The sequence below is a fragment of the Balaenoptera borealis genome, assembly GCF_965194805.1.
Source record: "Balaenoptera borealis genome assembly, chromosome: 7".
In the NCBI taxonomy this organism is placed as follows: domain Eukaryota; kingdom Metazoa; phylum Chordata; class Mammalia; order Artiodactyla; family Balaenopteridae; genus Balaenoptera; species Balaenoptera borealis.
The window spans coordinates 23,825,183-23,847,322 of NC_138864.1; the positions used below are offsets into that span (position 1 = coordinate 23,825,183).

The 22,140-nt window shown below is 38.3% G+C and overlaps 2 protein-coding genes across 4 annotated transcripts in view; one reads left to right on the plus strand and one right to left on the minus strand.

The window, feature by feature from the left end:
* SLC26A5 (solute carrier family 26 member 5) overlaps positions 1–5,907 on the plus strand; it is a 56,279-nt gene extending 50,372 nt beyond the window's left edge. For all 3 annotated transcript variants that reach the window (XM_082399366.1, XM_082399367.1, XM_082399368.1), the window contains one exon: positions 313–5,907. In XM_082399366.1, coding sequence (XP_082255492.1) covers positions 313–497 — 185 coding nt within the window. In that variant the 3' untranslated portion in view covers positions 498–5,907. The remainder of the gene's footprint in view (positions 1–312) is intronic.
* Positions 5,908–6,056: 149 nt separating this feature from the next.
* On the minus strand, positions 6,057–19,417 carry PSMC2 (proteasome 26S subunit, ATPase 2). Its single transcript, XM_082399404.1, has 12 exons — positions 19,258–19,417; positions 17,502–17,539; positions 16,854–16,935; positions 16,043–16,142; positions 11,167–11,298; positions 10,687–10,759; positions 10,212–10,307; positions 9,367–9,531; positions 8,385–8,472; positions 6,596–6,798; positions 6,403–6,499; positions 6,057–6,316 (listed from the first exon to the last, which is right to left on the minus strand). Exons 1-12 carry the CDS (start codon positions 19,325–19,327, stop codon positions 6,159–6,161), a joined length of 1,302 nt encoding a protein of 433 aa, XP_082255530.1. The 5' UTR covers positions 19,328–19,417; the 3' UTR covers positions 6,057–6,158.
* Between the last annotated feature and the right edge of the window lie 2,723 nt (positions 19,418–22,140).

Below are 22,140 nucleotides of genomic sequence, written 5' to 3' on the forward strand. Positions count from 1 at the left end.
CTTTGTTGAGGCATGCAGGATCTTTCATTGCAGCGCGCAGTCTTCTCTCTAGTTGTGGCTTGCAGGTTTTCTCTCTAGTTGTGGCGCACAGGCTCCAGGGCACGTGGGCTCTGTAGTTTGCGGCACCCGGGCTCTCTAGCTGAGGCGCGCGAGCTCAGTAGTTCTGGTGGGCGGGCTTAGTTGCCCCGCGGCATGTGGGATCTTAGTTCCCCGACCAGGGATCGAACCACATCCCCTGCATTGGAAGGTGGATTCTTTACCACTGGACCACCAGGGAAGTCCCTGGGCTAATTTTCCTTTCTTCTTTTATAGCACAAGTCGTGAATGACCTCAGTCGAAATCGATTCTTTGAAAATCCTGCCTTACTGGAGCTGCTGTTCCACAGCGTTCACGACGCAGTCTTAGGCAGCCAAGTTCGAGAGGCACTTGCCGAGCAGGAGGCCACAGCTGCCCCTCCCCAGGAGGACTCTGAGCCCAACGCCACTCCGGAAGCTTAGACGAGGAGCTCAGCCTGCGATGGGGTATGAGCCTCTCGTGAAATTACTAGCCTACACACTTTAAATAGTAGACAATAAATGTTGTTTTCCTAAGGGTAAATACTAGTAGTAGGTAAATACTAGTAAATACAAGGCTTGATTTGGAGGGTGAATGACGCATAGCAAGATGTATCTTACTTGTATTTTTTTAATTGACTATTTCAAAGATATTATTAGCCTCTTGCCTGCATTTATTGTGTAGTGACATTTCTGTTACTTTTTAGTATTATCTTTGTGAACTTAAAGAATTTATTTATTTTAAGTACTTTATCCACAAATCAGATACACTGTCACCAGATGGGTAGTAGTTCTTTGCTTTTGTACTTGTTGGTCTACAGACTTTCTGTAATCAGTTATCTCACAGAGGAGGCAAACCCACAATTTTCCAGAAGTTCTTCTTTTAAAATAACCATTTATTGTTACAGAAGCAATGTAAGTACATGGCAAAAAACTAGAAAATATAGACAAGCAAAAATCAGAAAAACATTACATTACCACCAAAGATTATTGCTAACACCTTAATGCATATCCTTCCAGATCTTTTTCTATCCATATATATTTACATCTTTTAACCAAAATAAGATCATACTCTACATAGTGTTCTGTGACCTGTTCTTTTTCAGTCATCAATCTCTGCTTTCTCATTCTAGAACATGTTTACCTCAGACCATATTCAAACGTCCCCAGTTGTCTCCACAGTTGTAGTTGGTTTATCCAAACTAGTATTCATTCTGTGACCTTACACGACAAATGGTCATGTCCCTCTAAGTCCCATAACTGTGTCTTAATCTAGCACTGTCCCTTTTTTGATGACATTGACTTGTTAAAGGGATTTGGGGCAGTTGTCCTGTAGAATCCCATCTTATGAGTGTGTCCACTCGCTTTTTCAAGGTGTTATTTAGTTTGTCCCTTTATTTCCTGAACTACCTATGATCTAGAAGTTATGTCTAACTAAAGGCTTCATGAATTTGAATAAAACATTTCTTGCTAGAATATATCATAGATGAGACACATGCTTCAAATCACTTCACAACAGAAAACAAGTAATATCTAGTTGACCTACCATTAATGATGCTAAAATAAATCACTTGGATTAACATGACAACCAATCCCCCAATTACATTTTCTCCTTTGTGACTAGTGAGTTATCTGTATGGTGTTCCTTTGGCATTGAATGAATGCTCAGTTCTCCATTAGCCGTTCACCCAGGGGTTTTAATGTCTAGTGATAATCCTTGCCTAAAGTAGCAATTTTGTTAAGGTGTGTGAATTTTCTTTTCCAATTCTTTCATTTCTTCTGCATTTATCAGTTGGTGTTTCTGTGTAAACTACAGCTTTTCCTCAACTTGAATTATTTAGCCATCCTTAAATATAGTTCTTACTGGAAGGGCAGGTTAAATTTTTTTTTTTTTCCATTTAGTTATCAACTTCAAAGTAAGGAGTTGGTTTAATAGATGGTGACGAATTAGGTTCTTTTTGATTTTTCCTTTTTCGTATAATTATACACTCATGAATTGTTGTAGTTTTAATGTGTTTCAGTGCATTATCGTTACTCTTTTTGGTGTTCAAATTGTCACACCTGTGGCCAGTAGGAGCCCCTAGAAGTTTTGTTGTTGTTGCTAAAAGTGACTTACCACATATTTTAGAAAACGGACTCCTGGGTATAATTTAATACCTTCCTTCTAAGTCCATAGAGTTAGTTAATTCTTCATCAAACTCAGTTTTAAGCCGATGAGTGAGTAAACTGCTGTTTGAAGCATTTTCTCTACAGTTGTTCAAAAGGAGTGGGGAGACCTTTAAGCCAGTTTGTCATCAGAAGTTCCTGCTCCTGTAATTCTAACCACCTGCTCACTCCAAATCACAGCACAAGTATTAGCCAACCTGCCTAAAGCCTCATCTGCTAAGATTTCCTGCTAATAGTTGTTTTTGTTTTTGTTTTACGTGTTTCCTTATTGACTCCTTGTTTTAGTTTTCATGAAGAAAACACTTCCAGGGGAAAAGTGCATCAGGAAAGAAGTAGGTTAGCATGGGTCTACTCCAAACCAAACCCTATGGCTTGTTTGCTTTAAGTCTTATCAGGTTTCTCAGTGACTTTACTAATTTAATTCAAAGTAGACCCCCGCCCCTTTCTAATCAATACTTTCTCTAGATCTAGAGTGAAATTAGATTTGCAGTCAGTTATTTCCTTTGCAATCATCAGATACATCTGCATTCTGATACAGACTGCCTTCTGAAAGAGCATGTAGTTATAGGACCTCAGCTTATACTAGAAACTTTTATAAAAGGGCTTGTATCATTTCAGCCGTTAAAGTAGAACTTAAGGATTTTAAACAATATTATAAAATATTTTATTGCATAATCTTTAGCACCAGTCTTCAATAAATGCTTTACACACAGCAGATATTCAAGTCCTGGTTATTGATAGATTGAAAGCAGTGTACAAAAAAAGTACTTGTCTATAGCTTACAAATTTGTATTTAACTTTTCTGTCCTTTAATTTTTAACCTATTTTGAATAGAATTCTACCATGTACATAAAAAGCATTTAAGTCTTACTGAGGGGTAATATGTTTTTGTTTTGGCATGCCTCTGATATCATAAGAATGTATTTCAAAATGTATTCTATCTATATGTAAATATTTTGGAATGTTTTAGTTAGAGTTATTCCATACAGTGGGAAATTTCCTGACTTCTTTTACTTACAATCAAGTTTTGTCTCTACCTCCTTCTTTCTGGACTTTAAAAGCTGCTAGTATATACCTTTCTATGTTTTTCAGCCCTGGTTCAAATTCGGATTCTTACTGCCCTATCAAAAAGGGCATAATCCACACTGATGGATATAGGGACTAGTCTAGCCTTATTTTATGGAAATATGGGAAAGCCCTGTTTCCAGGAAGGTCCCATATAGTGATGTTGTCTTTCTCAAATCCTGTGCAACATGACCATGGTTGTTCTCTGTCTCATGACTGGATGGAATACGTTTGCAAACAGTTTTGAACCAGGGCCCGGGAAACTCCTCATTCAGGTCATAGACGCTGACTGTACAATCATACGGCAGCTGAGAGTGGGATCCCAATGCCAATCTCATCTGCAGTGGGACTCAGAGAAACAGTGAAGGGTATGACTCCTCTGCAGGCTCTGGGAGAAGCATTTTGTAGTTTTCAGGTAACATCTAAAATACCCATGTGTTTTGATCCTGTATCCTTACCTGTTTAACAGAGAAAGGAGGTGCCTGCCTCCAAAGGTACATGTTGAGAAAATGAGACTGCCCTCCAGTGTGTGTGGAGAGGGTAGCAAACCCAGAGAATCTGCCCCAGAGTGGGTGGGTGTGTTGTTCTGTTTGGGGAGTGGGGGGCGAGGGGGTACCCTTGCGTGGGGCTGAGGGAAGGAAGGGTATGTGGTGAAGACGACTTTATTATGTCTGCCCCTTTAATTAATTCAAATTCTAAAATCAAACACAACTTCCTTGGTATGAGCCTGTATGCTTTAGTGAATGCAAAAATGCTGTTGGTCCTTTTTTTCAGCAATGCTTTTAGGATTCAGTGGTGTAGATTCTTGATAACATGGATTGAGTGCTGATAAAAGTTGGTTTGAGGACTGATAAAAGTGTTATCTAATTCTCCAAACATACAGCTAACCAAAATGTGTGCAGTGGTTTTGAAACCCCTCAAATCCCAGCAGGAAAACGTTCAAAAGCCAGGACTGCACCAGGTAACCTGCCTGCTTACTGAGTTGGATTTAAACAAGTTTGAGCATCTCAAAAACCCACTTTGCCTTTAAAAAAGGCTTACCAGGTTTTTCATTGTACTGGTGTATATAGCATTTCAGCTTTATGTAACAGGTGAACCTGAGCTTTGTGAAAATTAAATTTTATAAATCTAATCACATTTTTAAAATGGTTTTTAAAAGTTTTTTTTTTAAAGGATCACTACAGTATTTTTCTGAAGTCATAAACCCTTTGTATTGATTTATCAGCATGCTAATATGTGTAAACATGTGTGTACACACACACGTGTTTATGCACACACACATACATATTTTAGGTGGAGGGAGTTACCAGTGAATGTGTATATTTTCTTTTTAAATGGGGTACAAACACGCTAATCTAGATAGTGTTGATGCTATCTGCATACATATGCCTGGGTAGAAACGCCCAGATTTTTCAAATAATTCATTGTGCATTGATTTGATGTGTGGCCAGTTAGATTTTCATCACGAAACTGAGATGTCAAGATTATTCACAGCCTATGACACGTTAGGCCTGAGTGGGCACCACATAACCAACTTCAGTTGTCTCACGTTGGTGCATCTGATGCATGTGGCAACATGAACAAGTGGTCAGACTTGAAGGAGTGTGTTCTGAATGCTTATTACATTGATCAAAGCAGCACAAAAACACACATCTGTAGTCATTCACTTATCAGCATAACCTGGAAATGGTTCGCTTTCATACCTCATGAAAGACTAGGGCAGGCTTAGAAAAAAAAATTTTCTCATCAAGTTCACAAAAATGAAAAGAGAAAGGATGTTGGTTGGATTTTATGAATGAACAGCTTTATTCTGCTTTAAAACTTCCAAATTTTAAATATTTCAGTGCAACACAGCATTTTCTATGTTGTCAACTTTTTCTTTTGTGAATTAAAATGTATCCGTCTCTCACTATTTTGCATTACTTGTGAATACTGAACTACAATAAAAATATTCTTTATTGTGTTTGGGTCTCAGTGTTTGGCAGGGGCCTGGAAGGGGGTAATTGTGGTGGAAGAGGGGAGGGAATTTGGTGGTGGCTGTACAAGAAATAATTTTAAAGAGCTTTGTTTAAGATTCTAATAAAAACTTTTATTTTAGAAATACCTCACTATAGACCAGAAGTCTAACGGGAGCTTTACTGAAATTTTTAACCATTAATTTATAAAATGAAAATAAGTACTTTTCTGTATAAAGCCAATTCCGATTTTCTAAATGAGATTATTATATGTATATGTTTCTCTTTTTGCTTTACTACTTCGCTAGTCATTAAAATCAACAATTCTTCTTGATTAATTTGAAATCAATCAACTCAAATGGCAAAGCAAAACACATTACATCAGATGCTTCCTACACTTTAAACATAGTTTAGCCAAAGCTGCTTTATTCAACGTTGTAGGAAAAAAACCTGTCGAAACACATGTGATCACGTGCCTGGATGGGCCGTTGTGATGAGGGCAGAAGAGCATAATGGGCAGGACATCGGCGATGGAGCTGTCAAACTTGGACTTGAATCCCAGCTCTGCTACAAGGAAACGAGGTAGGAAAATTCTGCATCTGTTAAATCCACGTCACTGGGCAGATGGGAAGATAAAATGAGATAATATATGTACAGCACTCAACCAGCATATGCCTAGAACATATGTGGTTAAAGCAAGCACTTCACAATTTGGAACCTTTAAAAATGGTAGCAAGTCAGAAAACAGCTTTTCTGCCTAACGGCATTAGATATCACCCTTTATTGTACCACAGAGAAAAGACATCTGAAAAACATACAATTTTGAAAACCATTTATTTTGTGTGTGAAATGGTTATTAAGAAGTCTATATAACGTTAGGATTCCAGTGAAAAGTGTTTTTCACGAACACCTCCAGGGCTCAGTTGTATGTCATATAGCGCGGAGTAGCACTGAATTTGGCATAGGACTTGATGACCTTATTTACAGCTTCCAAGAAATCCTTCTCAGTAGCAATTTTTCGCCGTGCTCGGATGGCAAACATACCAGCTTCTGTGCAGACGCTTCTGATCTCAGCACCTTTCAAACAAAAAGAAAATAACAGGCTTAATTAAAGCAGCCCAAATAGACAGACCAGCAAATAGAAGCAAGACCTTTCTACCTACCAGTGCTATTTGGACACAGTCGTGCTAACAATTCAAATCTGATATCTCTTTCAACACTCATTGAACGGGCATGAATCTTAAAAATGTGAGTCCGACCCTAAAAATAGGGGAATTGACAAATATTAAAATGGGAAACAGCACAGGAAGAAAAAATTTCAAGAATCCCTTTTCTACAGTGAAATGATGTTCCCACCTCTAGATCAGGTAAGCTAAACTCAATCTTCCTGTCCAGTCTCCCGGGCCTCATCAGTGCTGGGTCCAGAGTGTCAGGTCTGTTTGTGGCCATCAGAACTTTAATGTTGCCTCGAGGATCAAACCCATCCAGCTGATTGATCAGCTCCAACATGGTCCTCTGCACTTCATTGTCACCCCCAGCACCATCATCAAAACGAGCCCCTGAGAAGACAGGAGGAAAGACGCTCTTCACATCTACTCAGAGCAGCACAGTAAATCTCAGCTCAGTAAATCTCAGCTCAGATCACACCCTCCAGCCCAAGGGAACTTCTCAGTTTTAAGCAAATCCTGTAAGAACAGCCTGATTTACACAAAACTAATGAGAAAAGGACTCGTCATAGGTTGATTTAACATAAGTTCCTTTATTTTTTTTAAATCCTCTTTAAGGATTTTGGTTTAAGTCACTCAAAAACACCTCCATTCAACACAATATACTATACACCTAGACTAGGCAAAAGAATACATGTAAAGTTCAGCACTATAATGGTATTTGAGTATATGTAAGAAAATGCCAAACTTCTAAATTTCTCAAAACTGTCCTTAAAAATATGGCTAAATCCATAATACAGTAGAACTGTTAACAGCTTACTATCACACTGATTTGGATATATTAGAATACTCTAGGTTAATGTCAATACTCTTCTTCATTTCAACCAAAATAGCACAAGAAGAGGCCTCCGTATACATTTTTTCATTTTAAAATTGTATAAATACATACTGTTGTATTAATGCATTACGTACATTATAAAATACAAAAACAGAAATTTTAAAAATGAGATTAAATATGAAGAAAAGTACCAATATTTTCTTCCTTCACCCTAATACTGTTTTATACAAAATCCATTTTGGAAGCCACAGTTTCAGAGCATCCTGACATCATAAGGCTTATTCCAGTGATACTACAAAAATGACTTCAGGGTCACAACACCGCATCTACAGACTGCGGTCAAATTATGGCCCTTGAACATTACCTACAGAATGTCCAAAGCCCACAACATCCATCCAGTCTAAAAGCAAGACTTTAGGTATCCTAACCTCAGTCCCCAAACAGTGTTACAGCATCCACTATATTTTTTAAGACTTTTTTTGTCACTAAGTTCATTAAGTAACAACTGTCTGGTGATATGACACTTCTGCAGCTAATAGGAACTATTACTCTTATAGACTGTAACAGTAGCCAAGGCCTATAGTACAGTATAGAGTTTTCAAAGTCAATCACAGTTATGACTGACTTCAAACCTCAAAAACCCATGAAATAAACAAGGCTGGAATTATCATTTCTTTTATAAAAGCAGCAAACTGGGGCTCAGAGGTAGTTAAAATAACTTGTCTAGAATGCACAGCTAATACTGTATTTCATCAAATCGATGAAGCCAATAATGTTATTTTATGTACACTTTATGAAAAACTACCACCAATTAAATTATGCCCCAGTGCTTTCTGATCCGATTAAGTGAAGCTGTATCCCAAGTTAGGAGTTGCTGAAGTGAAAATATGTGCCCTAGGAAAGAAACTGGCAAAGTTCAAAGATAAAGACTTTGAGAAATACCAATACTATATAATGCCGCTTCTTTCCTTTATGGTGTGGCCCTACAGTTTATTAGATCCATGACTCTGATGTGCTAAAGCTCATAAAAGAGTTGGAATTAAAATTCTGTACAAGATTAATGTATCAGGGGAACTTTACACATATTACTACAGAATTCTCATGAAACCCAGTTGTAAAGTTCTCGAGATACCATTCATACCTCCAATAGCATCAATTTCATCAAAGAAGATAAGGCAGGCTTTCTTTGTTCTGGCCATTTCAAAGAGCTCTCGAACCATTCGAGCCCCCTGATGAAAAAAAGAAAGTGTTAATTCAGAGTTGGTTTTTAAATCTTTTAAAATATAATAAGTTATACTTCAAACTTTTTAATATTCCTAACAGTATTCTCAACCATTATTACCGAAAGCTTTTTCAGGAGGACTGAAGTTTGTTACCTATTCCGTCAAATTAATCTTATTAGCTTTAAAACAATCTTAAGTAATTTCATGATTTTGTACCTATTAAATAGCCAATAACTTTAAGACCTGAAGAGGTCAAATTAACACGATTAAATAAAATAAAGGCACCATTTCAATCAATAAAACTTGAGGAAATAAAAGCATCTGATCCATCACTTGGCATTTCTGATCAATGAATTTGATTTTAATAAGGAATAAAAGTATATCTCAACTCATGCAGATCCTTTTTCTAATTCTCATTGTAAGTATACTAATCATTAATGTTTCAGTTATAATATATTCAGCCCTAGACTTACTCTCTAATGAAAAAAACATGTGTGTGTGTGTGTACATACATGTGTGTACATACACCCACACACATACACATAGACAATCTCTGTTCTCTTTCTCAAAACAACATAAAACACTGCCCCTGAAGTGAATATACTTTTGAATGCATTCACTGGGCATTACTGGGTTATTGATCTTACAAATCAAATCTGCAGAAAATGTCACCCTTCTGAGTAGGGAGCATACTGATTAAAAATGTTAAGCAGTTTTATTTCCAAATGACCACACGGGAAGGCTGGTGGCTTCTGGGCTTCTGACCTACTAATTACAATCCATCAATCAAAAAATTTCAGGTCTCAATCTTCAATGTGGAATTCCCATTTTAATTTCATCTATGCTTTATAAATCTTTCATAGAGCTACATATTCTTTGATTATGATCAATTTACTTTACCTCACCGACGTACTTCTGTACAAGTTCAGATCCAATAACTCGAATGAAGCAAGCGTCAGTCCTATTAGCAACTGCCCGAGCACAGAGTGTCTTGCCTGTACCCGGTGGACCAAAGAGCAGCACACCCTTAGGAGGCTCAATGCCAAGGTTAACAAACCTCTCTGGCTGTGATGGAGACACGATTTTTACACTTATCAATTCTCTATAATAAAAGCAAGACTACTACTACATCAGTATTTTTAAACCAAAATTATTAAGTCCACAATTTATATACTTGATCTAAGTAAGAATTTTACTTATTCTAAGACATAAGATCTAAACTAGACTCATATTAATACACAAGGCTGAATGGCTTTTAAAGGTATTTCTATTACCCAGGGTTAACAAAACATTTTTTTCCCCTAATTTTAAAAAATTACAGTGTTTAAAGAACAAAAGTATTATCTCATATTTAATACATAATAATATGATAATTAATATCCTAGTTTTTTCCATTATCCCCCAGGCTTAATTTGATTCAATTAAAGCCCATTTCTTCTTGATAGCATTAAAACACATTGTTTCTTCTACAACCTATTCTAAAGGTTACGCCTCAACCTCCCTTGTCACTCTAAAGAGCAGATTCTTCTTTTTTTGAATAGGCTTGATGACTAAATCCTTTTGCTTTCTCTTCTGGAACTTACCAATTCTCCACACCTTTACCCTCTACCCCATCAAAAATTTTCGTTTAGGAAAACATAAAATTTTAAAACTAATATATAGGCATAATTTTAGTGCACAGTACACAAAACGCTCTCACATCTTTGTACAAAGAAATTTAAAAGGCAAAAGACTCAACCACTTACATGAAGTAATGGGGTTTCAACTACTTCTCGAAGTTTCTCAATCTGTTCCTTACAGCCACCCACATCACTATATGTAACATCAGGTTTTTCCTCCACCTAAGAGAGGGATGAAAATGTACAACATAGAGCCACACGCTTTTGCATACTAATCCAATTGTTCTATCCAGTAGAGCAGACCCAATACCCTAAAAGAAAAATCAGATTTATAGCAAGTAAGAATTATAATAAAAATGGAATACACTGCCCAGTGTCCTAGACCCACTTGCTATATTACTTGTTATGACAATAAGTGAGAGACAAACTACTAAAATAAAGACCGATAAAGACTTCCTCATCTGAAAAATTGTTTTAAAAATTTTGGCAACTCTTCAATACATACCCACATATTAATATTTTATTAGTTAAAAGTTTCAACGTTTTTTTGAGATGGATGCAATTAGTCATGCCATTCCTTTTCCCTCCCATAGTTTCTTACCTGCATCATGGTAACTGTTGGGTCAATCTTAGGAGGCAGTGGAATGTGAATCTGATACTTATTTCTGTCCACACTAAGGAGGTAAAAAAGAGCCTCACCAATACATTCAAAAAATTTACTGAGTGAATTATCATGTGTTCTATATACATTATTTACATTAACTCACTTAATCCTCATAACCATCCTAGAGCAAGTGCCTCCTCCACCTACACCATGTTACCTTAAATAGACCGGCAAACTCAACTCTACAATTCTGTACTTAGTTTGATCATGACACTTGAGGGCATAAAAGGCCAAGTGGGGGTGGGGAGGTCAGGAAACAGATGCAGCAGCAGCAAGGCTGTCCAACTGCAGCCCTCTCCTAGGCTACCCCAGTACTCCATGGCACCCAGTTCACCCATTCAGAAGCAAGCCAAGGGTGTGAACGTGACATGGCATCTTCAATGAAAGACAAGTATTTACTGCAAATAGAAATCTTACCCAACTCTCATCCCTTCTTCAATGTCCGTAGGTGCAACCTGATCACTGAGGTCCACCACAAACTTGGCAAACTGCTTCACGTTGATAATGTACTTCGGGTCCTCCGAATCAGCATTGATTATCTTTGTGCATCTAACATGGCAAAAGGCTTGATTAGAGTAAGGAACCTGAACCACTAATAATGAATTCAAGTAACTAGATTCTCTCCTGGGTATGCAGTACACTAATAAGCAGGTGTAAACTAGAACTGCAGAAACTGGGCCACTGTTAAGGATCCTTCTCTACAGAATATGCTCAATCCCAAGGGTCTGCTCAACTTTAGCCAAGCCATAAAAATTTCAAAAGATACATTCCCCTGGAAAATTAAACCCAAATATTTCATCATTAAGTTCTCTTTACCAAGGGGGAAAGTGGCGGGGAGGTGGGATGGTGGTGTGATGAATTGGGAGATTGGGATTGACATATATACACTAATATGTATAAAACATAACTAATAAGAACCTGCTGTATACAAAAATAAAATAAAATTCAAGGGCTTCCCTGGTGGCGCAGTGGTTGAGAATCTGCCTGCCAATGCAGGGGACACGGGTTCGAGCCCTGGTCTGGGAAGATCCCACATGCCGCGGAGCAACTAGGCCCGTGAGCCACAATTACTGAGCCTGCGCGTCTGGAGCCTGTGCTCCGCAACAAGAGAGGCCGCGATAGTGAGAGGCCCGTGCACAGCGATGAAGAGTGGCCCCCACTTGCCACAACTGGAGAAAGCCCTCGCACAGAAATGAAGACCCAACACAGCCATAAATAAATAAATTAAAAAAAAAAAAAAAAAAAAAGGCTGAATCCTGGTAAGAACAGCGAGCATTTTGCGTTTAAATTCGCCTTCATCCCACAGCCCTCTCCCCAGCTCTGCACAAGACTTGAAAGCCAACAGCCTCACAGCCATGGTAGATGTGAAAACAAGCAGCCTTCCTGGGGGAAGGCAGGGACAAAGAACTGGAGCTCCCCAAAAGCCCAACCCCAGAGAACTAATTGACCTGTCTGGCAGCTAGCTGAAAAGCTCCGTTCTCAGGGCTTGCTTTTATTTGACCAGACTCAGAGCTCACTGTCTACACACCCCCTGCCCACAGGACATTTACTGGAAACAATCGGTGGCAACTGTTTAACATCAACTGTCTGAGGCGGCATTTACCAGTTGGGGCTAACAAGAGGCTGACCAAAAAACTTCAAAGAAAAAACAGCAAGGAACAGCAGCAGTAACAAACCCTGGGGAAAGGGGAAATCTGAGTTCCAGAACTGACGTTATTTAAAATGTCCAGTTTCTATCAAAAAATTATGAGACACAAAAAGAAAAATATGGCCCATACATAGGGAAAAAAGTACACAGAAACTGTCCTTGAGAAAGCCTAGACATTGGTCTTACTAAACAAAAACTTTAATCAGTGTCATAAATATTCTTTTAAAAACCAAAGGAAACCATGTCTAAAGAATTAATGGGAGGTCTGAGAACAATGTCTCACCAGAGAGTATCAACGAAGAGAGAAATTAGACTGGAATATAATCTGGCTATTAAAAAAAAAGATGTTCCTGTACAAGCTACAACGTGAGTGAAGCTTAAAACACTATGCTAAGCTAAAGAAGCCAGAAAAAGGTCATGCCTTGTATAATTACATTTATATGAAATGTTCAGGACAGGCAAATCCATAGAGACAGGAAGTAGATGAGTGGTTGCCAGGGGCCAGTGAGAGAGGGGAATAGGGACAGTTAATAGGTACGGGGTTTCTTTTGGAGGTGATGAAAATATTCTGGAGAGTAAAACAAAGTGTCAAGAAATGCTGGGGCAAGGGGTAGGGTGGTGGTACCTTCACTGAAAATGAGGAGAGTGTGGAGGTGAGAGGGGAAGGGTGATTAAACATAAGTGAACCTGCCACTGACATTCCCTAGCCCTCTATCTCCACTGTTCTTCCAAAATACTGGAGATTGGAGACAACACGAGACTGAAGACAACTTCTCTGGGAAAAGTGACCATCCAAATGAAAGGATCTAAAGATACTGACCCTGAAGGCTCCCCAACTAAACACTTAACCATATAAGCTACAGTGAAGCTTGAGATAGACATGCCTCACTATTGAATCTAGAGCTTCTATCAGCTTTTTGGTCTCCCACTAAACAAAAGCACAAAGTAAGATTACCAGACATCTAACATAAAAGACAGACAACAAGCAAGCAAAGAGGAAAAAAGCATCTTAGAGGAAACAGAAACCTTCCAGTTATCCTTAACTTCCTTAGACATGACAGCATATTACAACCATGATATGAGAACAGGACAACACAACATATGCACTGAAAGAAAGAAAAGCTCTTGGAAATTAAAAACTTAAGTGAGAGGGAAAAAAATCAATACATAGACTCAAAGTTAAGAAAATCTAACAAAAAAGTAGAACAAAAAGACAAAACAAAGAAAAGCAGGAGAGAAAGATTAGCATTTCCCGGAGGTCCAATATCCCTGTAACAGAGGTCCAGAACAGAGGACCAAGAAAATGTAAAGAAACTATTTACAAATAAATAGTTTCAAGAAAATGTGCACGCTGAAGGACATGAGAGCGCAGCACCACAGCTGAGAACACACCAACACCAAGGCACGCAGCCATGGAATTTCAGAACACTGAGAACAAGGGAAGACCCTACAACTTTCAGAGGAAGAACAGGTCACATATACAGGACTGGGAATCAGAATGGCTTCAGACTAACAACACCGGGAGGCAGAGGACAATGTAACAATGCGTTCAAAATTCTGAAGGAGAAGAATTTTCTATCAGCCAAGATATTTCCAGACATATGTGGTCTCAAATGGTACCTCCCAAATGACCCTTTCAGGAAGCTACCAGAGAATACAGGCCACCTAATGAGGGTGTAAAGAAATCAGAAAGAGAAACTCGTGATACACGAGCAACAGGAGAGAGTCACAGGGAACCTCCAGGGTAAGAAGTCACAGGATGCTCGTGATTCAGCAGGCGTTCAGGGCAACCAGTCCAAACTGAAGCAGGTCAGAAAGTGCTGGGAAAGGCTTGCTCAGGAAGATGAACCTGAGAGAATACCTGATGCAGCTGATGCACCTGAGGTACACATGAGAAAACCTGACGGACCTAATGCATCTGAAGAACAACTGAGACGATCGGGAAAAACCGGGGGGCGGGGGGTTGAGTTAGTAATATACATAGACAACAAGGCAAATGAAAAAACGAGACAGTTAGGGCAAGGAAAACAAAAGGTGGTCGAAGAAAGGAAAAGTAATCACAGTTTACTAATGGCTCTTTGTGAATAGGGTTTACTTAGCCATAATTATGAAAACACTAAATACGGATCTAACCAAAATTTTAATATAATTACATTATGAGGCCATAAGGATGAGAAGGACATGTCTTTGGGATGAAGGTAGAGGAAACAAAGCAAAACAAAATCCTCATCTTTCATGGTGGGAAAACCAATAAACACCACCTGAAACTAAAAAATCAAGAAAAAGTGATCTACAATATACAAAACTTGACACTATCCATTAGAAATAGAAAGGCAGAAACCAAAATAACCACCTAAAAATTTTGAAAATAGGTGTCTCTAGTAAAGAGGAATTAGGGAAAACTGTTGTTATAGAACTATTTAACTCTTTAAAACCATGATAAAACTAAAAAGCAAATAAAGGAAAGCATGGAAAGACAGAAAAAGGAAAGGATAAGACGAAAGAAAAATAACCTGTAACTGTATTAAAGAGGCAAAATTAAAACTTTCAATAATTAGAATAAAACACAGGAGAACATGTTTATAATCTTGGAATGGGCTAGGCCTTTTTAAGCAACATTAAAACCCAAAAGGTATAATGACAAAGCTAACATATTTTATTTACCTCCTAAAAAGTTAAAACAGTACAACAAAAAGTACCGAGAAGTTAAAAGTGAGAGACTGAGAAAAAATATTTGTAGCATATTTAAGAAAAGATTAATATGTACAATATATGAAGCATTCCTAAAAATTAACAAGAAACAATCCAATGGAACAAAACATGAATGGTCAAAAAAATACAAATGTTTAATAAGTATAAGAAGTAGCTATCATACTACTAATCAGCACGACACAAATTAAAGTGAATTTTTTTTTAAATTTTTTTGCCCAAATGGCAAAAGTGTAAAAATCAATAATTACAAATCTTACATTGATCAGGCAAATATGCATTTCCCTCAAAACCTTTGGGTGAGAGTGTAGACTGGCCAAATCACTTTTTTTCACACATTTTCAAAACGATAAATGCCTCTGTCCCCATAATTCCACTTCTAGTAAGCTATACTATAGAAACGTATGCACATGTGTAGAGAAATATTTAACATGAGTGTTCAGTCCAGCACTGTTATCATAACAGAAATTGCAAACAACCCAACACCTACAGAATATTATGTAATTTTTAAAAAACAAGAGAAACAAGAAATAAAAAAGGTACATCTATAACAAAGACAATGAAAGATTTCCAAAATATGTAGTTATATCTAAAAAGAAAACAGGACGTTTCTTTGTATGTAAATATATACGTGAAGACGCACTGCAGGATTAAGAGGACCAAATCATTTTCAGTAGTTAGACGGGAAGGAAGGTTTTCATATTTTGCTCTGTCTCTGCCTGTATCATTTGAATCTTTTATATGATTATGTCTTCATCTATTTCTTAAATAATTGTTTAAAGTATAAAGTTTTAACCCCAGATACTTTTGGAGAAAGCTGCATTTACTTGGAATATGGCATAAAAATTCTTTACGAACTATTACATTATACCCAAGACTTGAAAAAGTACCTGAAAGTACAGATAAAAATAAATTTCCACAGAGCACTATGCGTACCTTGCCACCTGCAAAGGCTGTTCACTCTGGAGTGTTTGCTTATCGGCAGCCAAATCCCAGAGTGCTGGTGGGGCCAGGCCAGTGTCAGACTCTTTAATACCTACGTAAGGAAAGATTACAAAATTCACTGGACTGTAACGCAAGCTTTCTCACCCCAGCACCACTACCATTCTGGACTGAATAACTTGACGCGGGGGGCGTCCTGTGCATTCCAGGATGGTCAGGAGCGTCCCGGCCTCTGGCCACTAGTCACTAGCACCACCTCCCCCTTAAGTTGGGAGAATCAAGAATGAGTCTAGATGCTGCCGAATGTCCTAGGGGGATGATCCCAGTTGAAAACCACGGCCCTAAAGTAGTCACAGGTCAAAATGTGATGCGATGCCATATTTTGACATTTTTTTGTGCAAGTCAAATACTATCAATATAAAACTTCACCACCCAAGTTCCCTAAAAGAAGTTTCCGACTACTAGGCCATAGCCCGCTTGCTTCAAGCAGTACCATGTGAGATCATATTTTTATTCAAGAAGAAATTTTGACTTATTTATTATAGTCAACTGAACTTGGCTTTGACCAACAGAACCAATACTTGCTTAAAGGATGATGTTTTTTAATTGCTTAAGCATTAAACTTCCTTGTAAAAGGTAATGAAAAGAGATTATTAAATGAGATCCAATTTCTTAACAGATGGGAAGGATAATAATTTTTTTAAATCTGTGATTCATGGAAGAGTGACATTTGCATTTCAGCTCCTTTGATATAATCAAACCATTACCCATAAAGAGGGGAAACAGAAATAAAAAATATACATACCCGTGAGCTCATTAATTTTCTTGAGAAGTTGTTGAATGTCATCTTCAACCTGTTTGATTTGCCTAGAGTAAGTGCTCTGACCCTAGGAGATAAAGGTCAGTTTAATTAGAATATCAGGATACCAACAATATATTAAACTATAAACAAAAACTTTTAACAGTTACACTTGTAATAGCTATTATTGTCCTAAAGCTTGTGAAATGAGAGTAGAGAGAGGGAATCTATCATTTTCAGAACTATTCCTGAACCAATATATTCCCCTAACAGGCAACACACCATTATGCAAGGTAACAAATGAAAATCATGCCTGAAATTATCTAAAATTCAAGTCCATTTCTATGCATTAAAACTTACCACTTCAGATCTAATTCATTTTCATACATTTTAAATATAGTAAATTATTTCAAATATCTTTCAATATAGTACCGCACTTTAATTACAAATAGTACAAAGATAATGTATAAGCTTAGACACACTGAGTATTTACTCTCTCATCTATTCTAAATAGAAACTGTAGGTGGATAACTTTTTTCAGTGAAGATTAAACAGCTGGACAGTCTCTTCCAACTATTCTGGAAGGCCAATACCAACAAGAGTCCTTATTTCAACACAAAACATCTATATTTTGTAGACATTGAAAGGACTTACATAAGTTTTCAGCAAGGCAATATCCCCCTCATCCAGAGCTAAAAGAAAAGAGATAATACATGAAATTCAAACAAAAGAAACTAGAGCTTACGATTCTTTTCTGTTCAATTCAGATTGCATTGAGTGAGAAAAACTGTGAAAAGTTGTAATGATATAAACACAACCATCAAATAGTTCCTGGACTCAAGGAACTTTTATCTAACTGGGTGAAGGCAGATTTTAAAAAGTACATAACATAGCTTCAAAGTGATATGACATAACAAGAACAGGGAGCCCAAAGAACAGACTTTGAGATTCAAAACGACCTAAGCACTAGTCCCAGCAAGGTCATGCATTTGCTAAGTAACCTTGGAAAAACCATTTAAGTTCTCTGAGCATCAGTCTTCTCACCTGGAAAAATGTCAGCCTCAGTGTTGCTCTAAAGACCCAGTAAGACATGGAGGAAGAAGCGCAGAAAAATGCTACACACATTAGTCATAACTGTATCCAAGGGATAAATTTGTTAATATAGTTATAGAATTACAACCTACCCAGATGAAATGTTACATCTCTGTGACTAAATTTTACACTAGGTGACTGAGTACCTCTTTCAAGGGAAAAGAGTGAGATGAAAGTGGAGAGGAAATGCTCCTTCTCTGAGGGGTGGGTGGATATTAAGAAGAAAGGGTGCTAGGAGAGGTTGAAGTTGTTTAGGAAGGAAAGACAACAAAAAACCACCATAAGAATGTTTTAAAATAGCCTATAAGGAACAAAAGAAAACAGCATAAAGATAAGGCTTTTACAAAAGGGGCTACTGGGAAGAAATCATGAACGAACGTGCTGCAGGGAAAGGGTCAAGTGGTATAGTCTGTAAGGAGAATAACCCAGCAGTGTCTATAAAAATTACAACTTCATTTCTAAAATTTACCCTACAGCTTGTGTTTGTGCATGTAGTAAAGAGTTATATTAATTAACAAGGTTATTCATTGCCCTACAATGGCCAACAGACTGGAAGAAAACGCAATGTCCATCAATAATGATTATTACTGATGATTATTACTGAACACCCAATCATTTGGGATACTATACAGACCACACTGACTGTACATAATGATATGAACTTATATCATTAAGATTTTTTAAAAAGCAAGATGTACAGCATGTTACATATATGTAAAAAAAAAAAAAAGAATATACAAACAAACTTGCTTGTATGTACACAGAAAATGCCTAGAAAGATGAGGCAAAACGGCAACATCAGTTGCCTCCGTGGATAAGAGGGGGCCGGGGTCACGGATGAGACACCTTTCCATTTATCTTTTTCGCTTTCGTGTTTTGAATCATGTGAATGAATTATCTAGTCTAAGGAATGTTTTTTAAAAAAGAAAATTATGTCTCAGGATCCTGGCTATACAGTGATAACAGCAAGCTGTCACTTGAGGGGGAGGAGAGACAGCCAAGAGGGTCCAGGCGACCAAGCACCGCCAGGCGGGGAACTTTTCAAGGCCTGCAAGGCCAAGCGGGGCGCGTGACTCCCTCAAGACCTGAGAGCTGAATGTGAATAAAAATTTCGATCAGCGGGAGATGAACACAGGACGCGGGGCTGGTAGAGGGAGACGGAGAGGACAGGCCGGTCAACCCGGCTGCCGCACCAGACTCAAATCACTAGCGGCACAAAAGCGATGGAGCGCCGAGCAAGAATCCAAGCCCCCCATCCCGGACCCCGGGCCAAGACTGGTCCTGCCCCGGCCCGGAGCTCCTGCCTACGTCAACTGACCTCGGATGGGCTTGTCGTCCTTCTCATCTTCTTTGGTTTTCCGCTGATCTGCACCGAGGTAATCCGGCATTTTAGGAGATCCAAGGACCTCGGCTTGCTGGGTGATTACACAGCACCTTCCTCGCTTCCGGTGGCGCCCCCGCCTTTCCCTTCCTCACCGGAAGTAAAGCCGCCTCCGCGGGCCCTTTTGCCCCAGAAACGGGCGGAAGAACGCCCCGGAGGAGACGCCCTGCGGCGGGAGAGCAGCAAAGGGGAGTGAGAAGGTTTCGCTGTTAGGAGGGAACGTCGCTCTCCCTTAGCCGCTCACCGTGGCGAGTTCCCTGAGCAACAGATTGCAAGATCAACTCAGGCTCAGGTCGCAGAGTTTAAATCCTGCTTTAGTCATTTAAACTCTGTACTCTTGGGTAACTTCTTTAATCCCTGTGCTTTAATTTTCCCCTTGACCTCACAGCACTGTGGATGCATTAAATAACAATGTTTGTAAAGTACCTGGCTTATTCGATACGCAATGAGTAGTGACTAGATTTATAAATAGAGTGAAGGTAAATAGAAGTTGTTCACTAATTTGACATTAACAAGGGATGAGGAGGTAAACGGTTTCCATGTTTGACCCTGATGCCAAAGAGTGGTACCATCTTCAGATACAGGAGAGCCAGAGAAGAGAGCAGGTTTGAAAGAAATGAATTGGGGAGATGAGGAACGGAAGAGAGCAGTTAGACAATTGTAGAAGTTAGAAATGAAAAAAAGAAAAAAGCCTGACCTTTCTGTACCCAGTCAGCAGTGAAAAGGCAACCTACAGAATGAGAGAAAATATTTGTAAGTCATATATCTGATAAGGGGTTAATATCCAGAATATATAAAGAACTAAAACTCAGGAATTCCCTGGCGGTCCAGAGGTTAGAACTCAGAGCTTTCACTGCAGGGGCCCAGGTTCAATCCCTGGATGGGGAGCTAAGATCCCACAAGCCTGTGGAGCCGCCAAGAAAGAAAGAACTAAAACTCAATAACAAAACACAACCCAATTTTTTAACTGGACAATGTACTTGAATGGACATCTCTCCCAAGAAGTTATACAAATGGTCAAGAAGCACATGGAAAGACGCTCAGCTTCACTAGGCCCTGGAGAAATGCACATCAAAACCATGAAATACCACCTCATACTTGTTAGAATGGCTATTATCAAAAAAAAAAAAAAAAAGAGTGTTGGTGAGGACATGGAGAAGATGGAAACCTTGCGTTCTGCTGGTGGATATGTAAAACGGTGTAACCACTGTGGAAAACAGTATGGCAGTACCTCAAAAAATTAAAAATAGAATTATCAAATAACCCAGCAATTCTAGTTCTCGGTATAGACACACAAGAATTGAAAGCAGGGTCTCAAAGAGAAATCTGTACCTCCATGTTCATAGCAACGTTATTCACTATAGCCGAAAGGTGGAAGCAACCCAGTCAACAGATGAATGGATAAATAAAATGTACATACAATGGAATATTATTCAGCCTTAAAAAGAAGAATTCTGGCACATACTGCAATTGTGAGGACATTATGCTAAGGGAATAAGTCAGTGACAAGAAGACAAATAGTGTATGATTCCACTTATATGAGGTACCTATAGTAGTCAAATTCACAGAGATAGTTGAATGATGGTTGCTAGGGACTGAGGGGTGGTGCAAATGGGGAGTTGTTTAATGCATATAAGAGTTTTAGTTTTGCAAGATGAAAAGAGTTCTGGATACTGGTTGCACAACAGAGTGAATGTACTTAGCACTACTGAACTGCATAGTTTAAAGTGGTTAAGATGAGAATTTTATGTTATGTGTATTTTGCCACAATTAAAAAAAAAATAACCTTCATGCTCTTAGAGGTTATGGTGAGAATAATTGGGATAGGTGTGAGAAAAAATTATTAAGAAAGTGGAGTCAGGTTACCTTGAGCCTTAGAGCTTGTTTTAACAGTGGTTACAGGTCAGGAAGAGTTTTAGGGTGAGATAATTAGCTTAGTTTTTGAAATGTCAGTTTTGAAGTAACAATTTTGTCATGCAGCAGACACACAGGCCAATTCAATGTATTTAACAGTGAAAATGTAATTCCTAGATAATAATTTACTAATTTCTGGTTCTCTTTGCAGAAGAGTGGCACATCAATTCCTCTCTTTTGCACAACCTATTCCAGATACTGTGTATGGAGGTGGAGGATGGGAGGTGGAGTCTGTGAATTTCCACCCACTGGTTTCTTTTTGCTAATTCTTGCATTTGACCTCAGTCCTAGAAGGAATCATACAGCAGAAGTATAATTGATTTTATTAAACAATTAAACATTAAACAGTTAAGTCCCAGAGTCCTGTAATTGGGAATATCTTGAAAGAAACTTCATGCTGCTAGAGCAGGGTAAAATGATTGCTGGCCTTGGATTAGAATCTAATACTACAGAGGGGTTTCTTCTGTAAATGATATGGGTATTAAATGCGATAGCCCAGGTAAATTAGTAATAGCACAAACGTTAGCTCCTATTATTATTTAGGTAAACACAAACGCATTACAGGTTTATTATGTACAGAATTCTCTATGAATGTATATACTAACAGTTATTCTCAATACCAATTCATACACATCACTCTATTTATACAAGTACAGCTACTACTAAAATCAACGGTTCAATTCAAACTAATAAAGTAGTAGTTAACTTAAAAAGGAAAAGAATATAGTAAGAGCTGCTATAGAAAATCATGTCCTACGTATTCCATATCCCACCTGGACGAGGCAAATAATCCTTTTTACCAGGGAACTGATAAACCTAGGAACCTTTCATTCGTGGATCTTGGTCCCCACCCGGATCTGAGTCAGTGGGACCTAGACAGCCGCATACGTTGGCGGGGGTGGGATT

What these genes read in the sequence shown, in the direction of transcription:
- PSMC2 (XM_082399404.1), bottom strand. Translation starts at nt 19,327, where the DNA reads ATGCCGGATTACCTCGGTGCAGATCAGCGGAAAACCAAAGAAGATGAG. An exon ending in GAAGAAGGGATGAGAGTTGG is followed by an intron (nt 10,760 to 11,166) that starts GTAAGATTTCTA and finishes TTACCTCCTTAG; the next exon opens with TGTGGACAGAAATAAGTATC. An exon ending in TTGAAACCCCATTACTTCAT is followed by an intron (nt 9,532 to 10,211) that starts GTAAGTGGTTGA and finishes TCTCCATCACAG; the next exon opens with CCAGAGAGGTTTGTTAACCT.